At 38.4% G+C, this 27,712-nt stretch overlaps 2 protein-coding genes across 10 annotated transcripts in view; one reads left to right on the top strand and one right to left on the bottom strand.

The window, feature by feature from the left end:
• Positions 1–27,712, top strand: part of DLG2 (discs large MAGUK scaffold protein 2) — a 2,230,265-nt gene that overhangs the window by 15,665 nt on the left and 2,186,888 nt on the right. For all 9 annotated transcript variants that reach the window (XM_050755793.1, XM_050755797.1, XM_050755794.1 and 6 more), the window contains one exon: positions 19,489–19,620. In XM_050755793.1, coding sequence (XP_050611750.1) covers positions 19,489–19,620 — 132 coding nt within the window. The remainder of the gene's footprint in view (positions 1–19,488; positions 19,621–27,712) is intronic.
• The window catches only part of TMEM126A (transmembrane protein 126A), a 1,099,470-nt gene that overhangs the window by 44,119 nt on the left and 1,027,639 nt on the right, over positions 1–27,712 (bottom strand). The window lies entirely within an intron of this gene.

The raw sequence follows: 27,712 nt of genomic DNA, 5'->3' as shown, positions 1-27,712 counted from the left end.
TCTCCCCTCTCCTTCCCCTTTTTGATGGCTTCGGCAGTGTAAGACTGCCACCTCCTTGGGTTTTTGCACTGAGTGCAATAACTCCAGATTTCCTTATGGTATTTAATGGGGGTTCCCCCAGAGGTTGGGAACTCCCTTTCTTTCCATATTGCAGCATGGGCATGTTGGATTAGATAAGCGTACTCTCTATCTGTATACATATTTATTCTTTTTCCCTTTCCCAGTTCTAAGGCTCGGGTAAGTGCCACTAGTTCTGCTAACTGGGCACTGGTCCCTGGGGGAAGAGGCTTACTTTCAAGTATGGTTACATCACTAATTATGGCATAACGTGCCCTTCGTATCCCATTGTCCACAGATGAACTTCTATCAGTCTAAGGGGACTTCTAAGAGATCATCTTGGGTGGCATAAGTTTGGACTATGATTTGTTGGCAGTCATGCTTGATTGGTTCCCCGTCCTAGGGAGAAAAGTGGCAGGGTTGAGGACCATGCATGTACATATTTGAAGCACCAGTCCCTCAAGGAGTAGCGCCTGGTGGTTCTAAGTAGGTACTTGTCTGATACCCATAAACTTCCTTTGGCACCTAGTATGACATTTACATCACGAGTAGTCCAGACAGTGAGATCCTTTCCTTTTATTATTTTGATAACCTCTGACACTAAGACAGCAGCCGCCGCAACTACTCTTAAACAGTGAGGCCAGCCTTTTGCTAGTACATCAGTTTCCTTACTTAGGTATGCCACTGGTTGTGGGGTTGTCCCATGAGTCTGAGTAAGGAATGCAAGAGCTATCCCTGCTTTCTTTGTGACATATAAGGAGAAGTTTTGTCCTATGGGAAGGCTTAAAGCTGGAGCTTGTACTAGGGCCTGCTTTAGGTTTTGAAGGCTGTTTCTGTACCTGGTTCCCATTCTTTTTTAATTTAATTTAATTTTATTATTATACTTTAAGCTCTAGGGTACATGTGCACAACGTGCAGGTTTGTTACATATGTATACTTGTGCCATGTTGGTGTGCTGCTCACATCAACTCGTCAGCACCCAACTCGTCATTTACATCAGGTATAACTCCCAATGCCACCTCTCTCCCCTACCCCCTCCCCATAATAGGCCCCAGTGTGTGATGTTCCCCTTCCCGAGTCCAAGTGATCTCATTGTTCAATTCCCACCGATGAGTGAGAACATGTGGTGTTTGGTTTTCTGTTCTTGTGATAGTTTGCTGAGAATGATGGTTTCCTGCTGCATCCATGTCCCCACAAAGGACATAAATTCATCCCTTTTTATGGCTGCATAGTATTCCAAGGTGTATATGTGCCACATTTTCTTAATCCAGTCTGTCACTGATGGACATTTGGGTTGATTCCAAGTCTTTGCTATTGTGAATAGTGCCGCAATAAACATACGTGTCCATGTGTCTTTATAGCAGCATGATTTATAATTCTTTGGGTATATACCCAGTAATGGGATGGCTGGGTCATATGGTATTTCTAGTTCTAGATCCTTGAGGAATCACCATACTGTTTTCCACAATGGTTGAACTAGTTTACCATCCCACCAACAGTGTAAAAGTGTTCCTATTTCTCCACATCCTCTCCAGCACCTGTTGTTTCCTGAATTTTAATGATTGCCATTCTAACTGGTTGTGAGATGGTATCTCATTGTGGTTTTGATTTGCATTTCTCTGATGGTGAGTGATGATGAGCATTTTTTCATGTGCCTGTTGGCTGTATGCATGTCTTCTTTTGAGAAATGTCTGTTCATATCCTTTGCCCACTTTTTGATGGGGTTGTTTTTTTCTTTTAATTTTTTTGAGTTCTTTGTAGGTTCTGGATATTAGCCTTTTGTGAGATGAGTAGATTGCAAAAGTTCTCTCCCATTCTGTAGGTTGCCTGTTCACTCTGATGGTAGTTTTTTTTGCTGTGCAGAAGCTCTTTAGTTTAATTAGATCCTGTTTGTCAATTTTGGCTTTTGTTGCCATTGCTTTTGGTGTTTTAGACATGAAGTCCTTGCCCATGCCTATGTCCTGAATGGTATTACCTAGGTTTTCTTCTAGGGTTTTTATGGTATTAGGTCTAACATTTAAGTCTCTAATCCATCTTGAATTAATTTTTGTATAAGGAGTAAGGAAAGGATCCAGTTTCAGCTTTCTACTTATGGCTAGCCAATTTTCCCAGCACCATTTATTAAATAGGGAATCCTTTCCCCATTCCTTGTTTTTCTCAGGTTTTTCACAGATCAGATGGCTGTAGATGTGTGGTATTATTTCTGAGGACTCTGTTCTGTTCCATTGGTCTATATGTCTGTTTTGGTACCAGTACCATGCTGTTTTGGTTACTGTAGCCTTGTAGTATAGTTTGAAGTCAGGTAGCATTATGCCTCCAGCTTTGTTCTTTTGGCTTAGGATTGTCTTGGCAATGTGGGGTCTTTTTTGGTTCCATATGAACTTTAAAGCAGTTTTTTCCAAATCTGTGAAGAAAGTCATTGGTAGCTTGATGGGGATGGCATTGAATCTATAAATTACCTTGGGCAGTATGGCCATTTTCACGATATTGATTCTTCCTATCCATGAGCATGATATGTTCTTCCATTTGTTTGTATCCTCTTTTATTTGACTGAGCAGTGGTTTGTAGTTCTCCTCGAAGTGGTCCTTTATATCCCTTATAAGTTAGATTCCTAGGTATTTTATTCTCTTTGAAGCAATTGTGAATGGAAGTTCATTCCTGATTTGGCTCTCTGTTTGTCTGTTACTGGTGTATAAGAATGCTTGTGATTTTTGCACATTAATTTTGTATCCTGAGACTTTGCTGAAGTTGCTTATCAGCTTAAGGAGGTTTTGGGTTGAGATGATAGGGTTTTCTAAATATACCATTATGTCATCTGCAAACAGGGACAATTTGACTTCTTCTTTTCTTAACTGAATACCCTTTATTTCTTTCTCTTGCCTGATTGCCCTGGCCAGAACTTCCAACACTATGTTGAATAGGAGTGGTGAGAGAGGGCATCCCTGTCTTGTGCCAGTTTTCGAAGGGAATGCTTCCAGTTTTTTCCCATTCAGTATGATATTGGCTGTGGGTTTGTCATAAATAGCTCTTATTATTTTGAGGTACGTTCCATCAATACTGAATTTATTGAGAGGTTTTAGCATGAAGGGCTGTTGAATTTTGTCAAAGGCCTTTTGTGCATCTATTGAGATAATCATGTGGTTTTTGTCTTTGGTTCTGTTTATATGCTGGATTACGTTTATTGATTTGCGTATGTTGAACCAGCCTTGCATCCCAGGGATGAAGCCCACTTGATCATGGTGGATAAGCTTTTTGATGTGCTTCTGGATTCGGTTTGCTAGTATTTTATTGAGGATTTTTGTATCGATGTTCATCAGGGATATTGGTCTAAAATTCTATTTTTTTGTTGTGTCTCTGCCAGGCTTTGGTATCAGGATGATGTTGGCCTCATAAAATGAGTTAGGGAGAATTCCCTCTTTTTCTGTTGATTGGAATAGTTTCAGAAGGATTGGTACCAGCTCCTCCTTGTACCTCTGGTAGAATTCAGCTGTGAATCCATCTGGTCCTGGACTTTTTTTGGTTGGTAGGCTATTAGTTATTGCCTCAATTTCAGAGCCTGCTATTGGTCTATTCAGGGATTCAACTTCTTCCTGGTTTAGTCTTGGGAGAGTGTAAGTGTCCAGGAAATTATCCATTCCTTCTAGATTTTCTAGTTTATTTGCATGGAGGTGTTTATAGTATTCTCTGATGGTACTTTGTATTTCTGTAGGGTCAGTGGTGATATCCCCTTTATCATTTTTTATTGCGTCTATTTGATTCTTCTCTCTTTTCTTCTTTATTAGTCTTGCTAGCGGTCTATCAATTTTGTTTATGTTTTCAAAAAACCAGCTTCTGGATCCATTGACTTTTTGGAGGGTTTTTTGTGTCTCTATCTCCTTCAGTTCTGCTCTGATCTTAGTTATTTCTAGCCTTCTGCTAGCTTTTGAATGTGTTTGCTCTTGCTTCTCTAGTTCTTTTAATTGTGATGTTAGAGTGTCAATTTTAGATCTTTCCAGCTTTCTCTTGTGGGCATTTAGTGCTATAAATTTCCCTCTATACACTGCTTTAAATGTGTCCCAGAGATTCTGGTATGTTGTATCTTTGTTCTCATTGGTTTCAAAGAACATCTCTATTTCTGCCTTCATTTTGTTGTGTATCCAGTAGTCATTCAGGAGCAGGTTGTTCACTTTCCATGTAGTTGAGCGGCTTTGATTGAGTTTCTTAGTCCTGAGTTCTAGTTTGATTGCACTTTGGTCTGAGAGAGAGTTTGTTATAATTTCTGTTCTTGGACATTTCCTGAGGAGTGCTTTACTTCCAATTATGTGGTCAATTTTGGAATAAGTGTGATGTGGTGCTGAGAAGAATGTATATTCTCTTGATTTGGGGTGGAGAGTTCTGTAGATGTCTATTAGGTCCGCTTGGTGCTGAGTTGTGTTCAATTCCTGGATATCCTTGTTAACTTTCTGTCTCGTTGATCTATCTAATGTTGACAGTGGAGTGTTGAAGTCTCCCATTATTATTGTATGGAAGTCTAAGTCTCTTTATAAGTCTCTAAGGACTTGCTTTATGAATCTGTGTGCTCCTATATTGGGTGCATATATATTTAGGATAGTTAGCTCTTCCTGTTGAATTGATCCCTTTACCATTATGTAATGGCCTTCTTTGTGTCTTTTGATCTTTGATGGTTTAAAGTCTGTTTTATCAGAGACTAGGATTGCAACGCCTGTTTTTTTTGTTTTCCTTTTGCTTGGTAGATCTTCCTGCATCTCTTTATTTTGAGCCTATGTGTGTCTCTGCATGTGAGATGGGTCTGCTGAATACAGCAAAGTGATGGGTCTTGACTCTTTATCCAATTTGGAGTCTGTGTCTTTTAATTGGAGCATTTAGTCCATTTACATTTAAGGTTAATATTATTATGTGTGAACTTGATCCTGTCATTGTGATATTAGCTGGTTATTTTGCTTGTTAGTTGATGCAGTTTCTTCCTAGCATCGATGGACTTTACATTTTGGCATGTTTTTGCAATGGCTGGTACCTGTTGTTCCTTTCCATGTTTAGTGCTTCCTTCAGGATCTCTTGTAGGGCAGGCCTAGTGGTGACAAAATCTCTAAGCATTTGCTTGTCTGTAAAGGATTTTATTTCTCCTTCACTTGTGAAACTTAGTTTGGCTGGATATGAAATTCTGGGTTGAAAATTCTTTTCTTTAAGAATGTTGAATATTGGCCCCCACTCTCTTCTTGCTTGTAGAGTTTCTGCCGAGAGATTTACTGTTAGTCTGATGGGCTTCCCTTTGTGGGTAACTTGGTCTTTCTCTCTGGCTGCCCTTAACATTTTTTCCTTCATTTCAACTTTGGTGAATCTGACAATTATGTGTCTTGGAGTTGCTCTTCTCGAGGAGTATCTTTGTGGCATGCTGTGTATTTCCTGAATTTGAATGTTGGCCTGCCTTACTAGGTTGGGGAAGTTCTCCTGTATGATATCCTGAAGAATGTTTTCCAACTTGGTTCCATTTTCCCCCTCAGTTTCAGGCACCCCAATCAGATGTAGATTTTGTCTTTGCACATAATCCCATACTTCTTGAAGGCTTTGTTCATTTCTTTTTCCTCTTTTTTCTTTAGACTTCTTTTCTCGCTTCATTTCATTCATTTGATCCTCAATTGCTAATACTCTTTCTTCCAGTTGATCGAGTTGGTTACTGAAGCTTGTGCATTTGTCATGTATTTCTCGTGTCATGGTTTTTATCTCTGTCAGTTCGTTTATGGCCTTCTCTGTATTGATTATTCTAGTTATCCATTCTTCCATTCTTTTTTCAAGATTTTTAGTTTCTTTGCACTGGGTATGTAATTCCTCCTTTAGCTCTGAGAAGTTTGATGGACTGAAGCCTTCTTCTCTCAACTCGTCAAAGTCATTTTCCGTCCAGCTTTGATCTGTTGCTGGTGATGAGCTGCGTTCCTTTTGAGGGGGAGATGCGCTCTCATTTTTTGAATTTCCAGCTTTTCTGCACTGCTTTTTGCCCATCTTTGTTGTTTTATCTGCCTTTGGTCTTTGATGATGGTGACGTACTGATGGGGTTTTGGTGTGGGTGTCCTGTTTGTTTGTTAGTTTTTCTTCTAACAGTCAGAACCCTCAGCTGTAGGTCTGTTGGAGATTGCTTTAGGTCCACTCCAGATCCTGTTTGCTTGGGTATCAGTAGCGGAGGCTGCAAAAGATAGAATATTGCTGAACAGCGAATGTTCCTGTCTGATTCTTGCTCTGGAAGCTTCGTCTCAGGGGTGTACCCTGCCATGTGAGGTGTGGGATGTTGGTCTGCCCCTAGTGGGGGATGTCTCCCAGTTAGGCTACTCAGGGGTCAGGGACCCATTTGAGCAGACAGTCTGTCGGTTCTCAGATCTCAACCTCTGTGTTGGGAGATCCACTGCTCTCTTCAAAGTTGTCAGACAGGGTCATTTGCATCTGGAGAGGTTTCTGCTGCTTTTTGTTTAGCTATGCCCTGTCCCCAGAGGTGGAGTCTACAGAGGCAGGCAGGCTTCCTTGATCTGTGGTGCTGGCTCCACCCAGTTTGAGCTTCCTGGAGGCTTTGTTTACCTACTTAAGCCTCAACAGTGGCAGGCGCCCCTCCCCCAGACTTGTTGCTGCTTTGCAGTTAGATCACAGACTGCTGTGCTAGCAATGAGGGAGGCTCCGTGGGCATGGGACCCTCCCGGCCAGGTGTGGGATATAATCTCCTGGTGTGACATTTGCTAAGACCCTTGGTAAAGCGCAGTATTAGGGTGGGAGTTACCCAATTTTCCAGGTGTTGTGTGTCTCAGTTCCCCTGGCTAGGAAAAGGGATTCCCTTCCCCCTTGTGCTTCCCAGGTGAGGCAATGCCTTGCCCTGCTTCAGCTCTCGCTGGTCGGGCTGTACCAGCTGACCAGCACTGATTGTCTGGCACTCCCCAGTGAGATGAACCCAGTACCTCAGTTGAAAATGCAGAAATCACCAGTCTTCTGTGTCGCTCGCACTGGGAGCTAGAGACTGGAGCTGTTCCTATTCGGCCATCTTGCTCCAGGAACAAGGGTTCCCATTCTACTAGATGAGTATTTGCCCTCTGCGTCTCCTTGATTAGAGTATAGAGTGGTCTGGCCACCTCACTGTATCCGGGATCCATACTCAGCAAAAGCCAGTGATTCCAAGGAACCCCCACAACTGTTTTAATGTCTTAGGGCGAGGATAAGCCAGTATAGGTTGTATTCATTCCTGGCTGAGGGCCCTCGTCCCTCTGGCTAAGATTAGGCCTAGATATTCGGCCTGCTGTAGGCAAAGCTGGGCCTTTTACCTAGATGCCTTGTACCCTTGATTAGCTAGAAAGTTCAAGAGATCTAGAGTAGCCTGCTGGCATGAGGCTTCCGAACTGGTAGCCAAAAGTAAATCATCCACATACTGAAGGACCAGAGTGACTGGACTTGAGAAGTGGCCTAGATCTTGGGCCAGTGCCTGACCAAACAGGTGAGGGCTATCCCTAAACCCTTGGGGCAAGACTGTCCATGTAAGTTGGGACGTGTGGTTTGTGGGATCCTCAAAGGCAAAGAGAAACTGGGAGTCAGAGTGCAGGGGAATACAGAAGAAGGCATTCTTGAGGTCCAGAACAGTGAACCATTCTGCTTCCTCTGATATTTGAGAGAGCAGGGTATAGGGGTTGGGTACAACTGGATATAGAGAAATTACTGCCTCATTGATGAGTCTAAGATCTTGCACTAGTCTCCACTGACCGTTTGGTTTTTGTACTCCTAGAATTCGGGTGTTGCAGGGACTGCTGCATTTCCTTACTAAACCTTGAACTTTTAAATGTTTAACAATATCCTGTAATCCTTTATGAGCTTCAGGCCTTAAGGGATATTTCCTTTGATAAGGAAAAGTGGTGGGATCTTTTAGCCTGATTTGGACTGGGTGGGCTTTTTTGCCCTTTCAAATTATCCTTCCAATGCCCAGACTTCAGGGTTGATTCCCTCCTCAAGTAGGGGACAATAAATGGGTAACTTGTTCCCCATACTCATGTAGATAATAGCTCCAGCTTTGGCTAATATATCCCTCCCTAATAAGGGTATGGGACTTTCAGGCATAACAGGAAAGGCATGTGAAAATAGTAAAGTCTCCCAATTACAACTGAGGAGGTGGGAGAAATACCTGGTTACAGGCTGTCCCAGGATTCTTCGGATGGTAACGGACTTTGAGGACAGTCATCCAGGACAGGAGATTGACACTGAGAAGGCCGCGCCAGTGTCCAGGAGGAAGTCAATTTCCTGTCCTTCAATGGTTAAACGTACCCAGGGCTCAGGGAGCGTGATGACATGATTTGGCGCTTGCCCTAGGCACTCTCAGTCTTGTTGATGGATCAACTCGTTGGGGGCTTCTGATCCAGAGACCCTCTGCACTCTGGGGCAGTGCACCCTCCAGTGATTGCCTCAGCATAGCAGACATGGATGAGGGGGCAGCTTGTTTTTCATTGGACAATCTTTTTTAAAGTTTCCTTGTAAACCACACTGATAATAAGCCCTACTGGGTGATTGGCCTGCTCCATTTTCTGACCTCTGTGAACCACCAAGGTTTGTTTGTCTGTCTGAAGGCCATGAGTAAGGCTGTGGCCTTTCTCTGATCTACTGTTCCTTTTGGGCCTGTTCCTTTTGGGCCTGTTCCTCTTGGTCCCTATTGTAGAACACTGAGGTTGCCAGGTTTAATAATGCCTCCAGATTTTGTCAGGGCCCAGGGCTTGCTTTTGGAGCTTTTTCCTGATATCTGCAGCTGACTGGGTAATAGACTTATCTTTTAGAATCAATTGACCCTCTAGTGAGTCGGGTGATAGGGGAGTATATTTTCTTAAGGCCTCCTGTAGCTTCTCGAGGAAGGCAGAATGATTTTCTTCCTTTCCCTGAGTTGTGATGGACATCATTGAATAATTCATGGATTTTTTCCTAATTCTTCTTAGTCCTTCTAGAATACAGGTCAACAGATATTTACAACTCCAGTCCCCATGATCTGAGTCAAGGTTCCAGTGGGGATCCATATTGGGGACAGCTTGACCAGTAGGGAATTTGTCCCTTTCCTCAGCTGTCATTCTATCATTTACTTGACTAAGATACCAGGTATCTCCAAACTCTCGGGCTGCAGCTAAAGCCACATTCTTTTCATTAAAGGCCAGGGTTTGTTCTAACAATAGCATGATCTCTCTCCAAGTGAGATTGAAGGTTTGCCCTAGACCCTGTAGAACATCTGTGTACCTATCAGGATCATCTGAAAACTTCCCCAGGTCTACCCTGATCTGCTTTAAATCATAGAGGGAGAAAGGGACATGTACCTGGGTTGGGCCGAATTCCCTTCCCCCTATAGCTTGAAGGGGACATAACTGATAGCCCGGGGTTTTTTTTTTTGTGGTCCTTTGGAGATTTGTTTGCTTATTTCCTTCTGGGCTGGGGAGATTAGAGGAGGCTTATCATTAATAGGAAGGGGAGCTGTAGGGAGGCTAGGATATGGGAGTAAGCTGAAAGTTCCTCCTGTGGGATGTAAATTGCAAGCTTTGCATAGTTGTGTATTCTCTTTCAATGAAAAGAAAGCTTGGACCTAAGGTATTTCACTCCATTTGCCTTCCATCTTACAGAAAAGGTCAAGCTGCAGGATAGTATTGTAATTTATACTTCCCTTGGGTGGCCATTTTTCCCCATCAGAGAGAGAATATTGGGCTAGGCTGGAGTGCAGAAAAAAATGAGCCACCTCTTTTTCAGGGTTTGTGGGTCAAATTGGTCCCAATGGCTTAGGATGCATTTCAAGGGTGAGCCTGTTGATGCCTGAGTGTTTCCCATCTGAAGGACAAAACCGCCCATGGTTTGGGTTCATTTCTCCCCTTGCCCAAGAACCCACAACAGTCCCTGGATGATGCCGATTGGCATAGTTGCACTCACCAATGCAGCAGCAGAAACACTAGTTTTACTCCTAGACCACAAGGAGGACTGAGGAAGGTCGGATTTAGTGGCCCTTACTGACACATTCTCGAAAACCTGCACCCTTACCTGTCCTCTTAGACCACAAATAGGACTGAGAAAAAATAGATTTATTGCCCCTTACTGACGCATTCTTGAAAACATGTTAAAGTCCTAAGCATTCTTCTGTTAGTATTGGGACTTTACCCCTGTCGTATAAAGATGTTATGCCCCAAAAATGAAGTGGAGGGCCATACCCTGAAGGAGGGGAGGAATCTCCAGAGTTGGAAGAGTGTTGCCTTTTTTCCTCACTTATATGAATAGGAAGGATACAATTTCTGAGGCTCCCCATATCCTAGCTTCAGGAATGGCTTTTTTTAGGCCTGCTTGTCTGAGGAGGGATCCTAAAATTCCAGATAGTTCCCCCTATGACGGGCCTTTGGGCAAAAATTATGTCTTTCTCATTGGTGAGCCCAGGTGCAAAAGAAGGTAACAGAGTCCCGGAGTTTATACTAGAAACCATTCTTATTTACTTATTTCCTTATTATACTAGGAATCATTCCTAGAAAATCATTCTTTTCTAGGAGAAACTAGAAAAGCACCAGAGAGAGTGAGTGGTTTTTATAAGCAGGACTAGCCTCAGAGAAGAGAGGCAAGAGGAAGTTTGTCTGGTAGGTGTTACGACCCAGGGGGCAAGGGTCAGGGTAGATGGGCAAGCCTCGCTTGGGCGACATGCCTTTGAGAGTTCTGGTCATGGCTGCAGGGTCAACAAACTTGTTGTCGGGACCCTGGAGCTGAATGGCTTTCCTCTCTGTCAACCCTTGGCTCAGCCCAGTAGTACAGGAAAAACAGAAGCTGGTGCCAGGCAAACCAATGCTACCAACTCTGAAGAGTCGGGAATTGTTAGAGAGTCCTTTCCCAGAAAGCCTGACACCCGTGTCTTTAGTCCAGCAGCTGTGCTAGTCACTTTTAACTGGCCAATAGGTGCCTGGTATTTAGCCCCCGAATTCTAAGGAAAAAGAGGGCAGAATAGCAAGTGAAAGGGGTCTGATGGTACTCACCACTTGGCAATAGGTGATAGTCTCTCTGCTTGGTGATAGGCGATGGTCCCTTCGTGGTTGCCAAAATGTGTCCAGAATTGATGGGTTCTTTGTCTCGCTGACTTCAAGAATGAAGCCGCGGACCCTCGCGGTGAGTGTTACAGTTCTTAAAGATGTTGTGTCTGGAGTTTGTTCCTTCTGATGTTCAGACATGTCTGGAGTTTCTTCCTTCTGGTGGGTTCGTGGTCTCACTGATTTCAGGAGTGAAACTGCAGACCTTTGCGGTGAGTGTTACAGCTCTTAAAGGCAGCGTGTCCAGAGTTGTTCGTTCCTCCTGGTGGGTTCGTGGTCTCGTTGACTTCAGGAGTGAAGCTGCAGATCTTCATGCTGAGTGTTACAACTCATAAAGGTGATGTGGACCCAAAGAGTGAGCAGCAGCAAGATCTATTGCAAAGAGCAAAAGAACAAAACTTCTACAGTGTGGAAGGGGACCTGAGTGGGTTGCTGCTGCTGGCTCAGGGGGCCTGCTTTTATTCCCTTATTTGGCTCCACCCACATCCTGCTGATTGGTCCATTTTATAGAGAGCTGCTTATTCCATTTTACAGAGTGCTGATTGGTCTGTTTTACAGAGTGCTGATTGGCCTGTTTTTACCGGGTGCTGCTTGGTGCACTTACAAACCTTTAGCTAGACACAGAGCACTGATTGGTGCATTTACAATCCTTTAGCTAGACACAGAGTGCCGACTGGTGCATTTACAATCCTTTAGTTAGACAGAAAAGTTCTCCAAGTCCCCACCTGATGCAGAAGCCCAGCCAGCTTCACCTCTCACTTTCATTTTCTAGTCATAATGTCTAATAAGTAATGACAAAATTGTGATCATTCAATTTTGAATATATATATATTTAAAATATGAAAAAAGTCTGATTGTTATTGCTTGTTTTAATGGATACATATCATACTATTTTTAATCTTTCTAAATCTAAAAAACAGTCATGTTCCCCTTCAGTTAAAAATCTTCCATGGCTTGTCATTCTACCCTTGGCTATAAGGCCAAACTTGTTAACATTGTACGTATGGCATCAACTTAATTCTCTGCTCTCATGGTACCTGGTACCTTATGATACCTTTTTTTTTTTTTTTTTTTTTGAGATAGTCTCTGTCTGTCAGCCAGGGTGGAGTGCAGTGGCACGATCTCAGCTCACTGCAACCTTCACCTCCCTCAGCCTCCCAAGTAGCTGGGGTTACAGTCGCCCACTACCATGCCCAGCTAATTTTTGTATTTTTAGTAGAGACAGGGTTTCACCACATTGGTCAGGCTGGTCTCAAACTCCTGACCTCAGATGATCCGCCCGCCTCGGCCTCCTGAAGTGCTGGTATTACAGGCGTAGGCCACCACTCCCGGCCATGATAGCATTCTTATGCTCTGTTTTAATCTTTCACTTTGTTGAAATTTCATAGTTAATTATATTTGTTTTGAGACTAAAATCTCTGTGAGGGTAGACTTTTGCCTATTTTGTTCAGTACTGTGTTCCCAGTGTCTGGACTGTAGTAAGATAGTCAATAAATACTTGATTAATGGCTGAAATAACCTTTTCCTCTGTCTACCAGACTTATAAAGGTAGGACCATTTTTATTTATATGTTACAAATACAAATTCAAATTAAAAGAATAAATGTGAAAATTTGTGATTCAACATTTAACCCTAGATTCTAAAATTCAGTGATACGATTTATGTCTGATTGGTCAAGTTTTATTTTATTTTTTCCACAAAAATATTCTCAACTCCATTTCTGGAGAATTAAGGGTGGTATTGTGGAAAGAGCACTATATTTGGAATCAAAAGCTTTTGGATTAAGCTCCAAATCTGTTATTTAGTAGCTCTGTGATCTTGGACAAGCCACTCTGAATTTCAGTTTCATGTAAAATAGGTATGACTTCTCAGTGGTGAGAATCAGATAAGATAATGCATTTAAAATTTCTTTTTAAACTGTAAATATGTTGAATAGATTTATGTAAAATAATTTCACTATTCTAAATACTTTACTTTCCAAGATTTGTCCATTAAATTCACCTTTTCTCTATTATACTTTGATATGTGTTTTTCTAATGATACCACTGTATGTTCTGTAATTCTTCATTTTTTAAGCCATGGCAAATGATTTTATGTATCATCCTTTTCTTTTCTCTAAAAGTTCAATTGTTAGCACTATTGCCAATCACTGTTTCAAACTTAAATTACCTGTCCCAAATTATTTATAACTTTCTGGTGATGCTATTCTTAAACCATGTACAATAGAGTTGAACCTTAATTAACAGACACATGATTACCTACAGTTCTAATTATGTAACATTCACTATCCCTTGGTTGCATATTTCATGCAAAAATTTCTTATTTTAAAAAGTGATTCTCCCTGCCCCCGTGTTTCCTCCTGTGCCTGTAATCCAAATTTAGTTTTTTTTGTTGTTGTTGTTTTTTGTAGACTCAGGAGTCATATGAAGGTAGAGTTTAATGAAGAAAACAGGAGAATTGAGGCAATTTAGGTGAAAAATTCTCCACTTGGTTATTTGAACATCAATTAAAATATGAATCTTGACTTGCTTGGATAATTATGTCAACTTTTCACTTTATTCAACTTATGGAGATTAGGTTAGGGATTTTTAATTTGTATGAAAAGATCCTTGCTGTTTGTTTCATTTGTTTAATTTGTCATTTTTAGATTACTTTCAAACTTTCATTAACCAGAAATAAGGATTTGAGTACAGAGAGTTGAAGGGCATAATAGAATTGACTCCAGGTGATGATCATTCTCAATAATCAAACGAAGCATAAAAGGGCAGCCACGATTCCAGCCCTAGATGCTGGTGTGTGAAAGCCTAACTTGTCTAATAGAGACTTGATTATATACGACCTTTTAAAAATATTTTAGTGTTTTGTTTTATGTGTCAAATTTTTATCCTACAGAGATGAGAGGCATAGTAAGCTCTGCTGGTTTAGAAAACGTCTAGCTGTTTGAATCAATACAGTATTTTCCCTTTATAGTTACTGAATAAATATATGCTAAATGAGTGAAATTCGCCTTACTTGCCTAATTATATTTGTAGATGTGTTTGGGGGAATATTGTTAATACATTTTTGAGAATTGCTCTTCATTTTGCTTATTTACTTAGAGACTGGGTATTTTATTTATTTATTTATCTATTTATTTATTTCTTTATTTATTTAGAGACAGAGTCTCACTCTGTAGCCCAGGCTGGAGTGCAGTAGCAGGATCGTGGCCCACTGAAGCCTCGAACTCCTGGGCTTAAATGATCCTCCCATCTCAGCCTTCTGAGTAGCTGGGAGTGCAGACATGCACCACCACACCTGGCTAATTTTAAAATTTTGTTGTAGAGAAAGGGTTTTGCCGTGTTGCCCAGGCTGGTCTCAAACTCCTGGCCTCAAGCAATCCTTCCACCTCGGCCACCCAAAGTGCTGGAATTATAGGCGTGAGCCACCATGCCTGGCCAAGAATTGCCCTTTAGAAGAATAAATGACTAAAGTAATACCTACAACAATGCCACAGAAGCTAAAAAAAAAAAATTAAAAAAAAAAAAGGCTTTAGTTATAATTGTATTAAAAAAAAAAGAAAAGAAAAAGGTGCTCAGCACTTAGTAGGTTTTCCAAAAAATGTCAGCAGACTTTAATGAGGAAATGAAAAAGACTAAAGCTTTGGGCACTAGAGGTAATCACATGATTAGAGACCACAGATACATATAAGTAGAGAGGGAGGTATAGTATAATTATTGTACTGTTGATCACCTACAATGGTAAGTAGTGTAACTTTTTATATTTGTAAATAGTGGGTAGGGATGGGTTAGAAAGTGAGCCACTGTTATTTCAGGGAAACTGCTGATTGTTTAATTATTGACAAAATGGGGATTAAAATATTTGTCCTTGATTCAGAGTTGTTAAAAACATGCAAGTAAAGTGTGAAATCATTTTTAAAAATTAAAGTTTATACAAATATATTAGCATACATTTATATCACCATTCTTTGTTAACATAAATTGGAGTGAGCTCTCTGTTCATCCACACTTATTTCTATATTTCTAATGTTACTAGATAGAAGAGAGGTAGTTACACAGTGTCCTCCTCCATCTCTTATTGCCCAATTGAAATTCTCATTTCTTTCAAGGGGATAAGCTTGAAGTTTGCTATGTTATATAGGAGTATTATGGAAGGCCTTACTGCTAAGATGATATATAAGCAGAGATATAACAGAAGTGAAGGAGCAAGCTTTGTGGATACCTGAGTGAAGAGTGTTATAGGCAGAATCACAAGTATAGAGGCCATGATTTGGAGAGTTCTTGGTATGTTTGAGCAGAGATACTGTGGTTGGAGTAGATTGAGCAAGAGGAGAGGTCTAAGAGCTGAAGTCAGAGAGGTGGGCCTTTACTCTGAGTGGGATGGGGAGACACTTGAGGGTTTGAGTTGAGGAATGACATAATCTACTTGATGACTTGAAAGGATATTTTTGGCTATTGTGTTTAGAAAAGACTGTAGGCCAGCCTGGGCAACATAGTGAGACCTCATCTCTACAAAAAAATCAAAAATCAAAAAATGATTCGGGAGGATCACTTGAGCCTGGGAAGTTGATGCTGAAATGCACAGTGATTGCACCACTGCACTCCCATCTGGGTGACGGAGAGAGACCCTGCTTAAAAAAAAAACCAAAAAACAAAACAAACAAACAAACAAAACAACAAAGAAAAAAGAAAAAAAAGGAGAAAAGACTATAGGACGGCAAAGGTGACAGCATGTAAACTAGTAGAACATTATTGCAGTAATGTAGGGGATAGATGATGATGAGTTGTGCCAGGGTGGTGGCACTGGAGGTAGGGAGAAGTGATGGCGTTCTGCATATAATTTGATGTTGGAGCCCATAGGATTTACTGATGAATAGATGTAGATAATTAGAGAAAAGAATGAATGCTGACTTCAGGAATTTGGGCCTGAATAATTAGAAGGATGAAAGATGGAGATACATTGGAGGAGAAGCAGATTGAGGGTGGGTGGATAAGATCTGGAGTTCAGTTTTGACAAGTGAAGTTTGAGATGCTTATTAGACATCCAAATGGAAACATTGAGCATTCAGTTGGATATGAGTCTGGAATTCAGGGCAAAGTTCTGAGCTACGGATATAAATTTGGAAGTCTTGAGGGTGCTGATAATATTTAAAGCTAGGGAATTAGGTAAGATTATCAAGGAGACTGGGTAAGATTACCCAGTGAGTAAGATTAAAGAAAAGAAGTCTTACTATGTTTAGAGGTACCCTAAACATCCTAAACCCTCATTGAGAAATTAGGGGAAACTAATAAATGTGATTGAGAAAAGGCATCCATCAAGTAGGAAGACAATCTGGGAGAGAGTGCTACCTTGGAAATAATGGTGTGCTGGAGATGGCTCATATCAGCTTGCAAGAGCTTATCATTAAATTCTCAGCAAATTTGCAAGAAAATACAGCCATTTAAAAAATGTTGAGGCCAGCACGGTGGCTCAGACTTGTAATCCCAGCACTTTGGGAGGCTGAGGCGAGTGGATTACAAGGCCAAGAGATCAAGACCATCCTGACCAATGTGGTGAAAACCTGTCTGTACTAAAAATACACAAATTAGCTGGGCATGGTGACATGCACTTGTAGTCCCAGCTACTCAGGAGGCTGAGGCAGGAGAATTGCTTGAACCTGGGGGTGGAGGTTGCAGTGAGCCGAGATCGTGCCATTGCACTCCACCCTGGGCAACAGAGCGAGACTCCATCTCAAAAAAAAAAAAAAAATGTTAAATGCAACCATTTAAAAATTATGCATAAACTGTGGGCCAGGCAGGCATGGTGGCTCATGCCTGTAATCCCAGCACTTTGGGAGGTCAGGGCAGGAGGATTGCTTAAGGTCAGGAGTTCAAGACTAACTTGGGCAATGTAGGGAAACGCCATCTCTAACAAAAATAATTACACATAAACTTACATAAATTATATTAAAAAGTAATAAATACTCAACAGTCATCAATTCTTAATTATTTTTCATTTTGATACCATCTCTGCTCTTGAGTTATTTACATTGATTGTATCTGTGTGGTGGATAAGCTACATAATGGTATGCTGCTGTGCATCTGTTTCCCAGATCCGTGTTTAGAGACATCATGTTGGTAGCTTGAAATTGGCCATGGTGGGAATATTTAGACTTTGGAAATTGGAAATGCTACAAATTTGAGTTTGATTTATTGTTTTGCTGATAAGAAAGTGATAAAGTAAATGTTAATAATTTAAGCACAAGTTAAAAGCATTTTGTGCCATTGCTGTTACTTTGAGATTAGTACAGAAATGGAGGAAATATTTGTTCACTATTCAAAAATTATTATCGATTCAGCAAATAACATAATTGATAGAGTGAGGTTTTCACAAAAACTATCTTTGTTGTTTTATTTTCATTTTATTAATTAACATGGCAACATAAACCACATTTATGTTGGAACTATTCATTCATCAGTTACAACCCTAAGTTGGCTATGAATATAATAATTTGGTAAAAACCAATGCAAATATTATTGAGAATCAACTGACTAATGGAATTTACAATTAAAGATTGTATATCTTGTTATTATTTGTAGACTGGTTGCTATACATCCTTGTGTCAGTAAAATTATAACAAACTCATGTGCATGTAGGTGCACATGTTTTCTTTTTTATCTGAACTAGTTTTTAAATATTTATGGAAGCAGGGGGAGAGGGGTTCTTGTCAGAAAAAATAAATAAATAAATAAATAAATAAATAAATAAATAAATATTTACCAGCACACCTCTGTGTGGAAACCTAGCGAAAAAAGTGTTTTCAAGAGTGTAACAATATCAAATGATGCTTATGGGCCAAATGAGATGATTGATAATTGACCACTGGATTTAGTAATCATGGGATGATTGAGTGGAAAAGAAAACAATTGATAATGGAAAAATTTCCTTGAGTAAGCAAGACAGGATAGATTCCAGTGCTCAAGTAGAGGAGTTGACCTTAGAAACACAAATTCTTTATTCATAGTAATAAGGGAAGGCAGACTCTGTGGGTACAGTTACAGGTAAGTCAGTAGATGTTATGTTAGGAGCTTGTGGAATCTGCCTTCTGATTTTCCATGTAATAGGAAGTAATACCATCAGCTGAGAATGGCCATGAGGAAGAAGAGTTGGAAGGTTCAAGAGAAAGGAGGAAATATAAAATAAATATAAGCTATTGTTATTATAATTGGTATTTAGGCTTTTTTTGAAAGTGGTAGATTGGAAGGGAAGGAGGGCTTTTAAAATTCAAAGACAATTATCACCTAAACACAAAGTTTGTGTAAGTCTAGTGACTTTTTCAAGGATGTTTTGTCTTGTGAAGGATGAAGACGTTATTCAAGAAGTCATAAAATAATAAGATATGGATTAAGACTGCCAACAAATTCATATAGGCAAAATGGTTTAGAAGAAGAGGAGATAGTGATTAATTTTAACCATCAGAGATGGCTTTATGGAAGAGAGAACAACATTTGAGTTAGATCTAATTGAAGAGAAAGTAGGTGTTCAGTTGACTTACTTGATTATTTTCTGTGTGCTAGGGATTGTGCATATATTGTCTCATTTAATCGTAATACCTGTGAGGAAACTGAAGCTCAGAGAGGTTAAGGAACTTGTTAAAGGTCACACACAGCTAGTAAGTAAGATCTGGGTCATACCCAGATTTACCTGAGAGGACCCCTTTTCAAGACAGCACACTGATTCTAGGGGGTATATACAGTGGTATAGGGGAAGATATACCAGCACAGGGAACAGCAGGAGAAAAGGAAAGTACAGAGGTGAGAAAAAGTAGAGAGAGAGAGAGAGAGAGAGAGAAAGAGAGAGGTGGGGTAGAGAGAAAGTATGCACATGTGTGCGTGTGTGTATGTGTGTGGGTGTCTGTGCATGCATGTGTGTAGAGAAAAATGGAAGGGAAAAGTGAGTAATCCAGTATGACTTAGGCACTGTATGCGTGTTTGGAGAGTGTGGACTATATATGGGAAATAAGGCTGAAAATATGTGATCATGGGAGGGAGGCCTCAAAGTTCATGTTAAGGAAGTTGGATATTATTTTGCAGGAAGTCATTAATTTTAAGATAAGTGTCTCTGACAAGAGAGAATTATATCTAACCTGAACATTGTGGCCAGGATTGAATTCTTTGTTTTGTTTTACAGTTAGAGATTCTTTTGGAAGACAGGAATATAGAAAGAAAACTGGATTGTTGAAATTGGCCATTGAGTATAATTATTAATTTCATATGGTAGTTTATAGAAATTATGATTATCTTATTAAGTTATTTCATGTCATTAAGTTAGGAATACAATTATAGAATAGTTTAATGTTAGCTTTCTATTTTGCTAAGACCATAAAATATAATAATAATATCATGTTTTTCAGATACTGACCGAGCTTTATCATTACTGGAAGAATACTGCAAAAAATTAAGGAAACCAGAGGAGCAGTTGTTGAAAAATGCAGTTAAAAAGGTGATGGTTATCTTTAAGAGCAGCTTATTCCAAGCTTTGCTAGGTATGTATTATGATAATTATTAATCATTTTAATGGTCAGAATTGGGCTTGATAGTTTGAATAATGTGGTCAAAGAACCTGATGTTAACCAAGTTTCAAACTGGGATAATTTTCTTTAACACAGGAATGGAAGAATTGTTTTTTTTTTTTTTTTTTTTTTTTCCTTTTTCTTATATAAGGTTAACCTAGAAAGGAATTGTTTGAAAATATAAATAAAAAGAGGTTATTGAAAGAAATAAATATTGAAAGAATGTTTTGTATGGGAAGAAAAGTTTACACAGAAGAAAACCCTGAGTAGTTTGTTATAAAACATTGAGGACAAATATGCTAGAGAAGGAAGTTGTCTTCCTCCAGAGAAGGAATTGTGTAATATAACAATGATGGTTCACATTCTACTCAGAATCAAAGCTATACTTTTACTCTCTTCTTAAAACAAAAATAAAAACATCTTTTCATCTTTCTTGCTTGTCTTAGGAAAGTTTATGATCCAGAATTGAAAAGTTTATTGATGAAAATCTCAGTGCTTTGGAATTCTTACCAATTTGTCATGAAGCTTACCATATAATGTTTAATCTTATGTTTATTCTCCTATTTGTTAAAGATGGTAAAGAACATTAAGGATATGCTTGCTTTATATATGTTTTTATACATACATCTCTTATATTTATGGAAATAGCTTTTAATTCTTTTTTCATATTTTAGGAAGTAAAATAAATTAGCAAAATATATAAATAAACAAATACTTTTCCCAAAAAAACAACCAACTAACGAAACAATGAAAAACCCACTGAATTATACAATATATTTTACTGGATTTAAATGAATAACTGATTTTAAATAATTTTAAAGAAATAACTGAGTCTGCTAGATATTTTCATTGCTTTTTCATGCTGGTTATTATTGTTGAAAAATCCAAAAATAGGAACTTATAAGGCTTAATTATGAAAATACTTTGTTTTTATTATAAATATATATACTTTTTGATAAAAACTCCATCTTTATAATTTGAATGTAATTTTAAAAATTATTCAATTTTGAAAATTTGAAAATCAGTCTATTGAATAAAAATAGAAGTATAAAGCTTTATAGGATTATTTTGCCTGTGGATTAAAAACTATTTTATTGTGGCTAGCAAGAATTAATAACACAACTGTAATCATCTTAGCTGGTATTAAATAAAAACAATTCTAAATGGAGTCTTACAGAATTTGAATAAACCTTATATTCATTAAAGATAATATTTTTGAGAACATTTTTAAACATCAAATTTTCAACTAAAATGAATAGTGTTATTTATTAATAGTTGATAATTAGTAAAAGGTCATTAACTAAATGGCAGTGTATCTTAACAGATTTGTATGATGTGTTTACTTAAGACTGGCTAAGTCTTTTGAGAGTTTGAATTTTTGAGAACTTGATTTAGAAAGGGTATTTTTGGATAGTTTAGATAGCTCTACTATATTTTTAATATTATAATCATTTGATAATGTAACACCATTACCTAGGGAATACAAAGACAAATGAGTGACAAAGAATTGTATTTTGCCATTATTTTAAGTGAATGATAAATATCTTGGCTTAAAGCCAATAGTGTAGTTTGAATTTCTCTAGTAAAATTAGAGGCAACAATAATCTGTAAAAAGCTGTTATGTAAGTAATCCCAGTGCCCAGCTTTGAATGGATAGATTTACTTCAGCTGGTCTTTAGAAGTCATTTTAGGGTAAACCAGAACGCAAACAATAGAGCAACATTATACAACAAAACATAATTTTCTATTGAATTAAATGTGGGCACCTATGTACTGATTAGTAATCTGTTATTACTGAATGTTTGAGTGGTCTCACTGTGTGTTTTCTTTAAGGACACAAAAGAAGAAAAGCCATGTAGACTTGTGCATCCTAGAGAGGATATATATCTTTGTAAAGGATAGGTAGGGAGTCATTGAAATATAGGGCATTGTTATGGTCTATAATTTGCATTCTGTTTGAACCAACTCCGCCACCCCACCCTACCCTTTTTTTTTCCTGTTACAAGTAATGCAAGATAGTGGTTTCACCCATTGTTCTGGCCAATACATAGCCAACACATTGAAATAGTACCTTGCGCGACTCTCATTAGCTGTAGAAATAGAAGGGAATCATAATGTAGAAAACACAAATGGATAATAAAATACTATTACTGCAGAACATGCTGTAATATTTACATGTGACAAGGAAACCAGTCCCTCTCTCTACAGATGAAAATCATCACTCTATTTTATTTTATTTTTTAAATTTATTTTTGAGATGGAGTCTCGCTCTGTCGCCCAGGCTGGAGTGCAGTGGCGCGATCTCGGCTCACTGCAGCCTCTGCGTCCTGAGTTCAAGCAATTCTCCTTCCTCAGCCTCCTGAGTAGCTGGGATTACAGGTGTGTGCTGCCACACCTGGCTAATTTTTTTGTATTTTTAGTAGAGAGGGGGTTTCACCATGCTGACCAGGATGGTCTTGATTTCCTGACCTCATGATCCACCCACCTGGGCCTCCCAAAGTGCTGGGATTACATGCATGAACCAAACGCACCTGGCCTTTATTTTTCAATTCTTAGTAGAGATAGGGTCTCTCTATGTTTCCCAGGCTGGTCTTGAACTCGTGGGCTCAAGTGATCCTCCCATCTCAACCTCCCAGAGTATTTGGATTACAGGCTTGAGCCACTGCCCCCAGCTGAAAAGCATCACCATAAAATGAATAATGTCTTCCTTTTGTGGTCCTTATCATATGCTTAAAAAAATACTAGCATGTTTTAGATGGTATATTCTTTGAGGAATTCTGTGTACATAACTGTCACTGGTATTACAGTGTGTAAAAGAATTTTATAAATGAGTTCTGTGATAACATAACTTTGATTATAAAAGTAACATTCATTAATTTTTGATATTTTTAAAAATAAAGTAAAATCATATAAAATTCAATGGTTAGATACATTGCTTTTATGGTAAGTAACAAGATACCTGATAAGCATGGAGAATGATGAACTGTTTGATTAACTTTCTTCCTCCTTTCTTCTAGAGTCCCTGTATTATTTGTTTTGATTTTTTATTTGCCAGTAACTGAAAGTGGAAAAAATCACTTTAAGTTTTTGAAAGACAGTAGTTGGTGTTCGTTAGTGTACCCATACCAAATGCAAAAAATAAAAAAAAAATCCTGAAACAACAATATGCTAGATGCTGCACATTTAGATGCTAGGCTTAGAGTGACATCTTGTGGTAATACTAAGGAAACATTTATCCAAATGAATAAAGTTTTAAGATGATTATAGCATCAACACTTTCCAGAATTTGAAAATAAGGGAATTGGAATTCATAATATTTTATGATTAATTTATGTCTCTTTGTTTAGAATAGCTAAATAATAATAATCAGTGTTCATTAATGTACCAAAACAAAACAAACCTAAAATGGCAATATGCTAGAAGCTGCACATTTCTGGAATTGGAATTCCGTGATATTTTACAAATTAATTTAGAATATGTAAATCTCTTTTATTTAGAATATATAAAACATTAAGATTTTCAAGCCACTTTTATTAGGTTATTTATTCTTCAGTTCTTCAGTTAGGTGATAAAGAAGCAAGATGAATTATTATTATTATTATTATTATTTTTTTGAGACAGAGTCTCACTCTGTCGCCCAGGCTGGAGTGCAGTGGTGCGATATTGGCTCACTGAAAATTCTGCCTCCTGGGTTCAAGCGATTTTCCTGCCTCAGCCTCCTGAGTAGCTGGGATTACAGGTGCACACCACCACTCCTGGCTACTTTTTTAATTTTTAGTAGAGATAGGGTGTCACCATGTTGGTCACACTGGTCTCAAACTCCTGACTTCATGATCTGCCTGCCTTGGCTTCCCAAAGTGCTGGGATTACAGACATGCACCACCGCGCCTGGTTTTGAGTCATTTTTTAAAATTATTTTTGTAATTCTAAGTTGACTTTTAATTTTTAAAGAACTATATTACCACCATACTTGTTTTTGAAGACTTTAAATAAATAATATTATGGGTTAAATTTTAGATATGTAACACAAATGTTCTTTGTAACTTATTGAAAATTATGTGTTATTCTTTAGTCATTACTTATAAAGTATGGAAATAACTATAGATATATTTCACAGATTTCAACCCTTCTAAAATCATATTAGGCTTGTTTATCTAACTTACTGCCTTATATTTCTTCCCATTGTGTGAGGGGGAATTTTTGGGAGAGGAATTAGAGGGAAATTAGAGGAGAACAAGCAGTAAATGATACTTTTAAAAAACTCTACCAGTGGCAAAATCTTAGAAAAGGGCTTATCTTATTTTATGGAGGCTGTTAAACCTTACATGTTAGACTTTGTGTTAGAATAGAGTACATTTCATTTCCATAAATTTTAACAGAGAACCTTGTGGATTTTTGAGATTACTAGCCATAGGGGTGATACAGCAGATGTATTACATACTGGGATTTATCATCTCTTTGTTGAAGGCTTCTAACACATTCCTACTTGCTGGCAGCTTTAACTAACCCTTTCATTGTGTCTCATAGCATTTTGTTCATATTACTAAAAAGCATTTACCACATTGCCTTATGGTAAATTTAATATACTTCTGTCCCTTTCTATACACCCATAATGTGGACCTTTAATAATTATAATACACTTTTAATAAATTTTTATTCATTTGTCAACACTTCTTTTAAAAATGCCAGTTACGTGTTGGACATTGTGCTATGCAATAGGGATACAACAGTAAGTTATAGAGGACAGTCAATACCCTTATGGACAAGTAGGGGAAAAGAGAAATTAAACACAGAATTAATTATTATTCAATTATAATGATGGTAAGGTTTATAAAAGAAATATGTATAAGAGTTTGAGTAAAAAAAAAACCCTACATATTTTCCTAATAGTAATTCTAATGTAATAATTTTATTTCAAAATAACATCTCTTTGAAAATATCATGGCTGTTTTGGTCTTAATTATTAATCATAATGTATATTTTTTGCCATCTGATCATAAGGAAGTGAAGGATTATTTAAATAGCAAGTGTGAAGGCCCTTACAGTTGTTGTGTGAATTTGGAGCAACTTGGCTGTATTTATTATTCTTTTAGTTTATTTATATCTTTTTTTGTTAACCCATTTAAAGACTAATGGTGGAACAACTGGGCTGTATATCTTCAAAAACAGAGGTTCTCAAGATGTGGTTCTTGGACCGCAGCACTTGTTGCCTGTGAACTTGGTTAGAATTGCAAATTCTTGGTTCTCACCCTAGACCTACTGACTGAATAAGAAACTCTGGAAGTAGGGCTCAGCAAATGGTACTTTACTAATCCTTCCAGGTGATTCTGAGGCATGTTAAAATTTGAGAACATATGTTCTAAATGGTTAGGTATTTGGCCATTCAAGGAAAGCAATATGTTAACAGTGTGTGAATATTATTACTAAACTTGGGAGAATATGACAGTGGCATTTTTTCCCTTCTTGTGTTTTATAAGATTTGATTCAATCTTTAACAACTGTAATGAGCCATTATCATTCTGGGACATATCTTGAGTACTTTGTAATCCATAAACTCACAATTATCATTATGGTGTCCAATTTTCTTTTTAAAAATACGGTAGCATATCTTTTTATTTTTAATTTTATTCTCTCTCTCTTTCTTTCTTTCTCTCTTTCCTTTTCTTTCTCTCTCTTTCTTTCTTTCTCTCTCTTCCTTCCTTCCTTCCTTCCTTCCTTCCTTCCTTCCTTCCTTCCTTCCTTCCTTCCTTTTCTTTCCTTTTCTTTCTTTCTTTCTTTCTTTCTTTCTTTCTTTCTTTCTTTCTTTCTCTCTCTCTCTTTCTTTTCTTTTCTTTCTTTCTTTCTTTCTTTCTTTCTTTCTTTCTTTCTTTCTTTCTTTCTTTCTTTCTTTCTTTCTTTCTTTCTCTCTCTCTCTCTCTCTCTCTCTTTCTTTCCTTTCTTTCTTTCTCACTTCCTCCCTTGCTTCATCTCTCTTCCTCTCTCTCCTTCTCTTTCTCCTTCCCTCTCTCTTTCTCTTTCCCCTCCCTCCCTCCCTCCCTCCCTCCCTCCCTCCCTCCCTCCCTCCCTTCCTTCCTTCCTTCCTTCCTTCCTTCCTTCCTTCCTTCCTTCCTTCCTTCCTTCCTTCCTTCCTTCCTTCCTTCCTTCCTTCCTTTTCTTTCTTTTCTTTCTTTCTTTTGACAGTCTTGTCTGTTGCCCAGCCTGGAATGCAGTGGTGCATTCTTGGCTCACTGCAACCTCTGCTTTCTGGGCTCAAGCAATCCTCCCACCTCAGCCTCCCTGGTACCTGGGACTACTGATGTGCACAATCATGCCTGGCTAATTTTTGTATTTTTTTGTGGAAAGGAGACTTCACCATGTTGCCCAGGCTGGTGTTGAACTCCTGGGCTCAAGTGATCCTCCCGCCTTGGCATTCCAAAGTGCTGGGGTTACAGGCATGAGGCACCACACCTGGCCTTACAATAGAATATCTAAAACATTTAAGAGATTTTTTTTTCTCTTTGGATAATTAATGATAGTTTCTATTTATGTTACAAGATAGTTTCTACTTATGTTATAATAATTATTCTATGGATAGAATTCTATGTTACAATAAGTATCTCTGTGGATAAAGCTACATTGATATGTTGTTACTGGCTCATGTGAGAGAGGCATTTACTAGGTAATACTTGCTGCCACTCACAACCTCAAAGCATGTGGTTCAGGTGAAACAAACAAATTACATATTATGAATCTTTAAATAAGTCTTGACTGTTCAAAACAGTGAATGTGAAATTCTTAGTTGCTAAGGTCTATTATGTTTCTACTTATTTTTTTGCAATACTTATTTAAATAAAAAGAGTACAAGTGTTTTAGTTATTGCAATTGAGTAATAATAATTATCAAAGTATTTATGAAGTGTTTACCTATTTACATAGACTTATGCAGATGGATGCTATTAAGACCAAATGCCTACACTTAGGGAGTTTAAGGTCAATTAAGAAAGTAATATTTATGTACATGAAAAAAAGTACAACACATCATACAGTGGAGGACTAAATTTTGGGGGCTAGTCCAAAGTGGTATTAGGAGAAGCATGGGCTTACTGTACATTGGTGTTGCTAGGGAAGGTTTTATATAAAATATAAACTTCAGCTGAGCCTTGTCACTAATAGGATTTGCATTAGAAAAGACAGTAGAGAAGGATGTTTTCACCATCCATTCACACATTCATTCATTCACAAGATATTTATTGAACACTTTGCCAAACACTATGATACAAACTGGGAAGACAAGCATTAAACAAAATTTCATAAGTAGTTTATATACAAAGAAGAAGTAGAGTTTCTAGCTCTGTCGCCCAGGCTGGAGTGCAGCGACTCGCTCTTTGGCTAACTGCAACCTCCACCTCCCATTCAGGCGATTCTTCTGCCTCTGCCTCCTGAGTAACTGGGACTCCAGGCGTGTGCCACCACGCCCAGCTAATTTTTGTATATTTTTTAGTTGAGATGAGGTTTCACCATGTTGACCAGGCTGATCTTGAACTCCTGAGCTCGTGATTCACCCGCCTCAGCCTCCCAAAGCGCTGGGATTACAGGCGTGAGTGACTGCGCCTGGCCGACAGCTTTCTTAAAGAAGTGACATTTTGAAGTGTTGGAAATTATACACATAGATATGTGTTCAAAGGAGAGTGAGGAAATGGATCTGCCTGGAACAGGGATTCAAAATGTCCTTGATATTTATGCTTTTAAAATGTCTTCTAAAGAGTTGTATAGGGCATCCTGTTAGACATAAGTCTCTTCCAAAGACTTGAAAAACATGAGTGGTGGGCGTAAAATGTGGCTCAAACAATTGTTATAATTCCCTTTGTTAAACTGCCATATACTGAGTGTGATTAGTTGTGTGTTTCTTGTCAGGCAGGATCAAATATTTCTTAAGTTAAATTAGATGCTTTGGGTTGGATGCCATCAAGAGGGTTGGATATTATTCTGGACTCTGACTTTGGACTTTTATATTTACTGTAAGATTTATGTCACCAGATGGCACCATTTAACTAAATTTATGTGCTTTAGATGAGTGTAAGGCTGGT

This window comes from Macaca thibetana, chromosome 14, assembly GCF_024542745.1.
Source record: "Macaca thibetana thibetana isolate TM-01 chromosome 14, ASM2454274v1, whole genome shotgun sequence".
Taxonomy (NCBI): domain Eukaryota; kingdom Metazoa; phylum Chordata; class Mammalia; order Primates; family Cercopithecidae; genus Macaca; species Macaca thibetana.
Note: the sequence above shows the minus strand (reverse complement) of the source record. Positions and strands in the feature narration are given on the sequence as shown.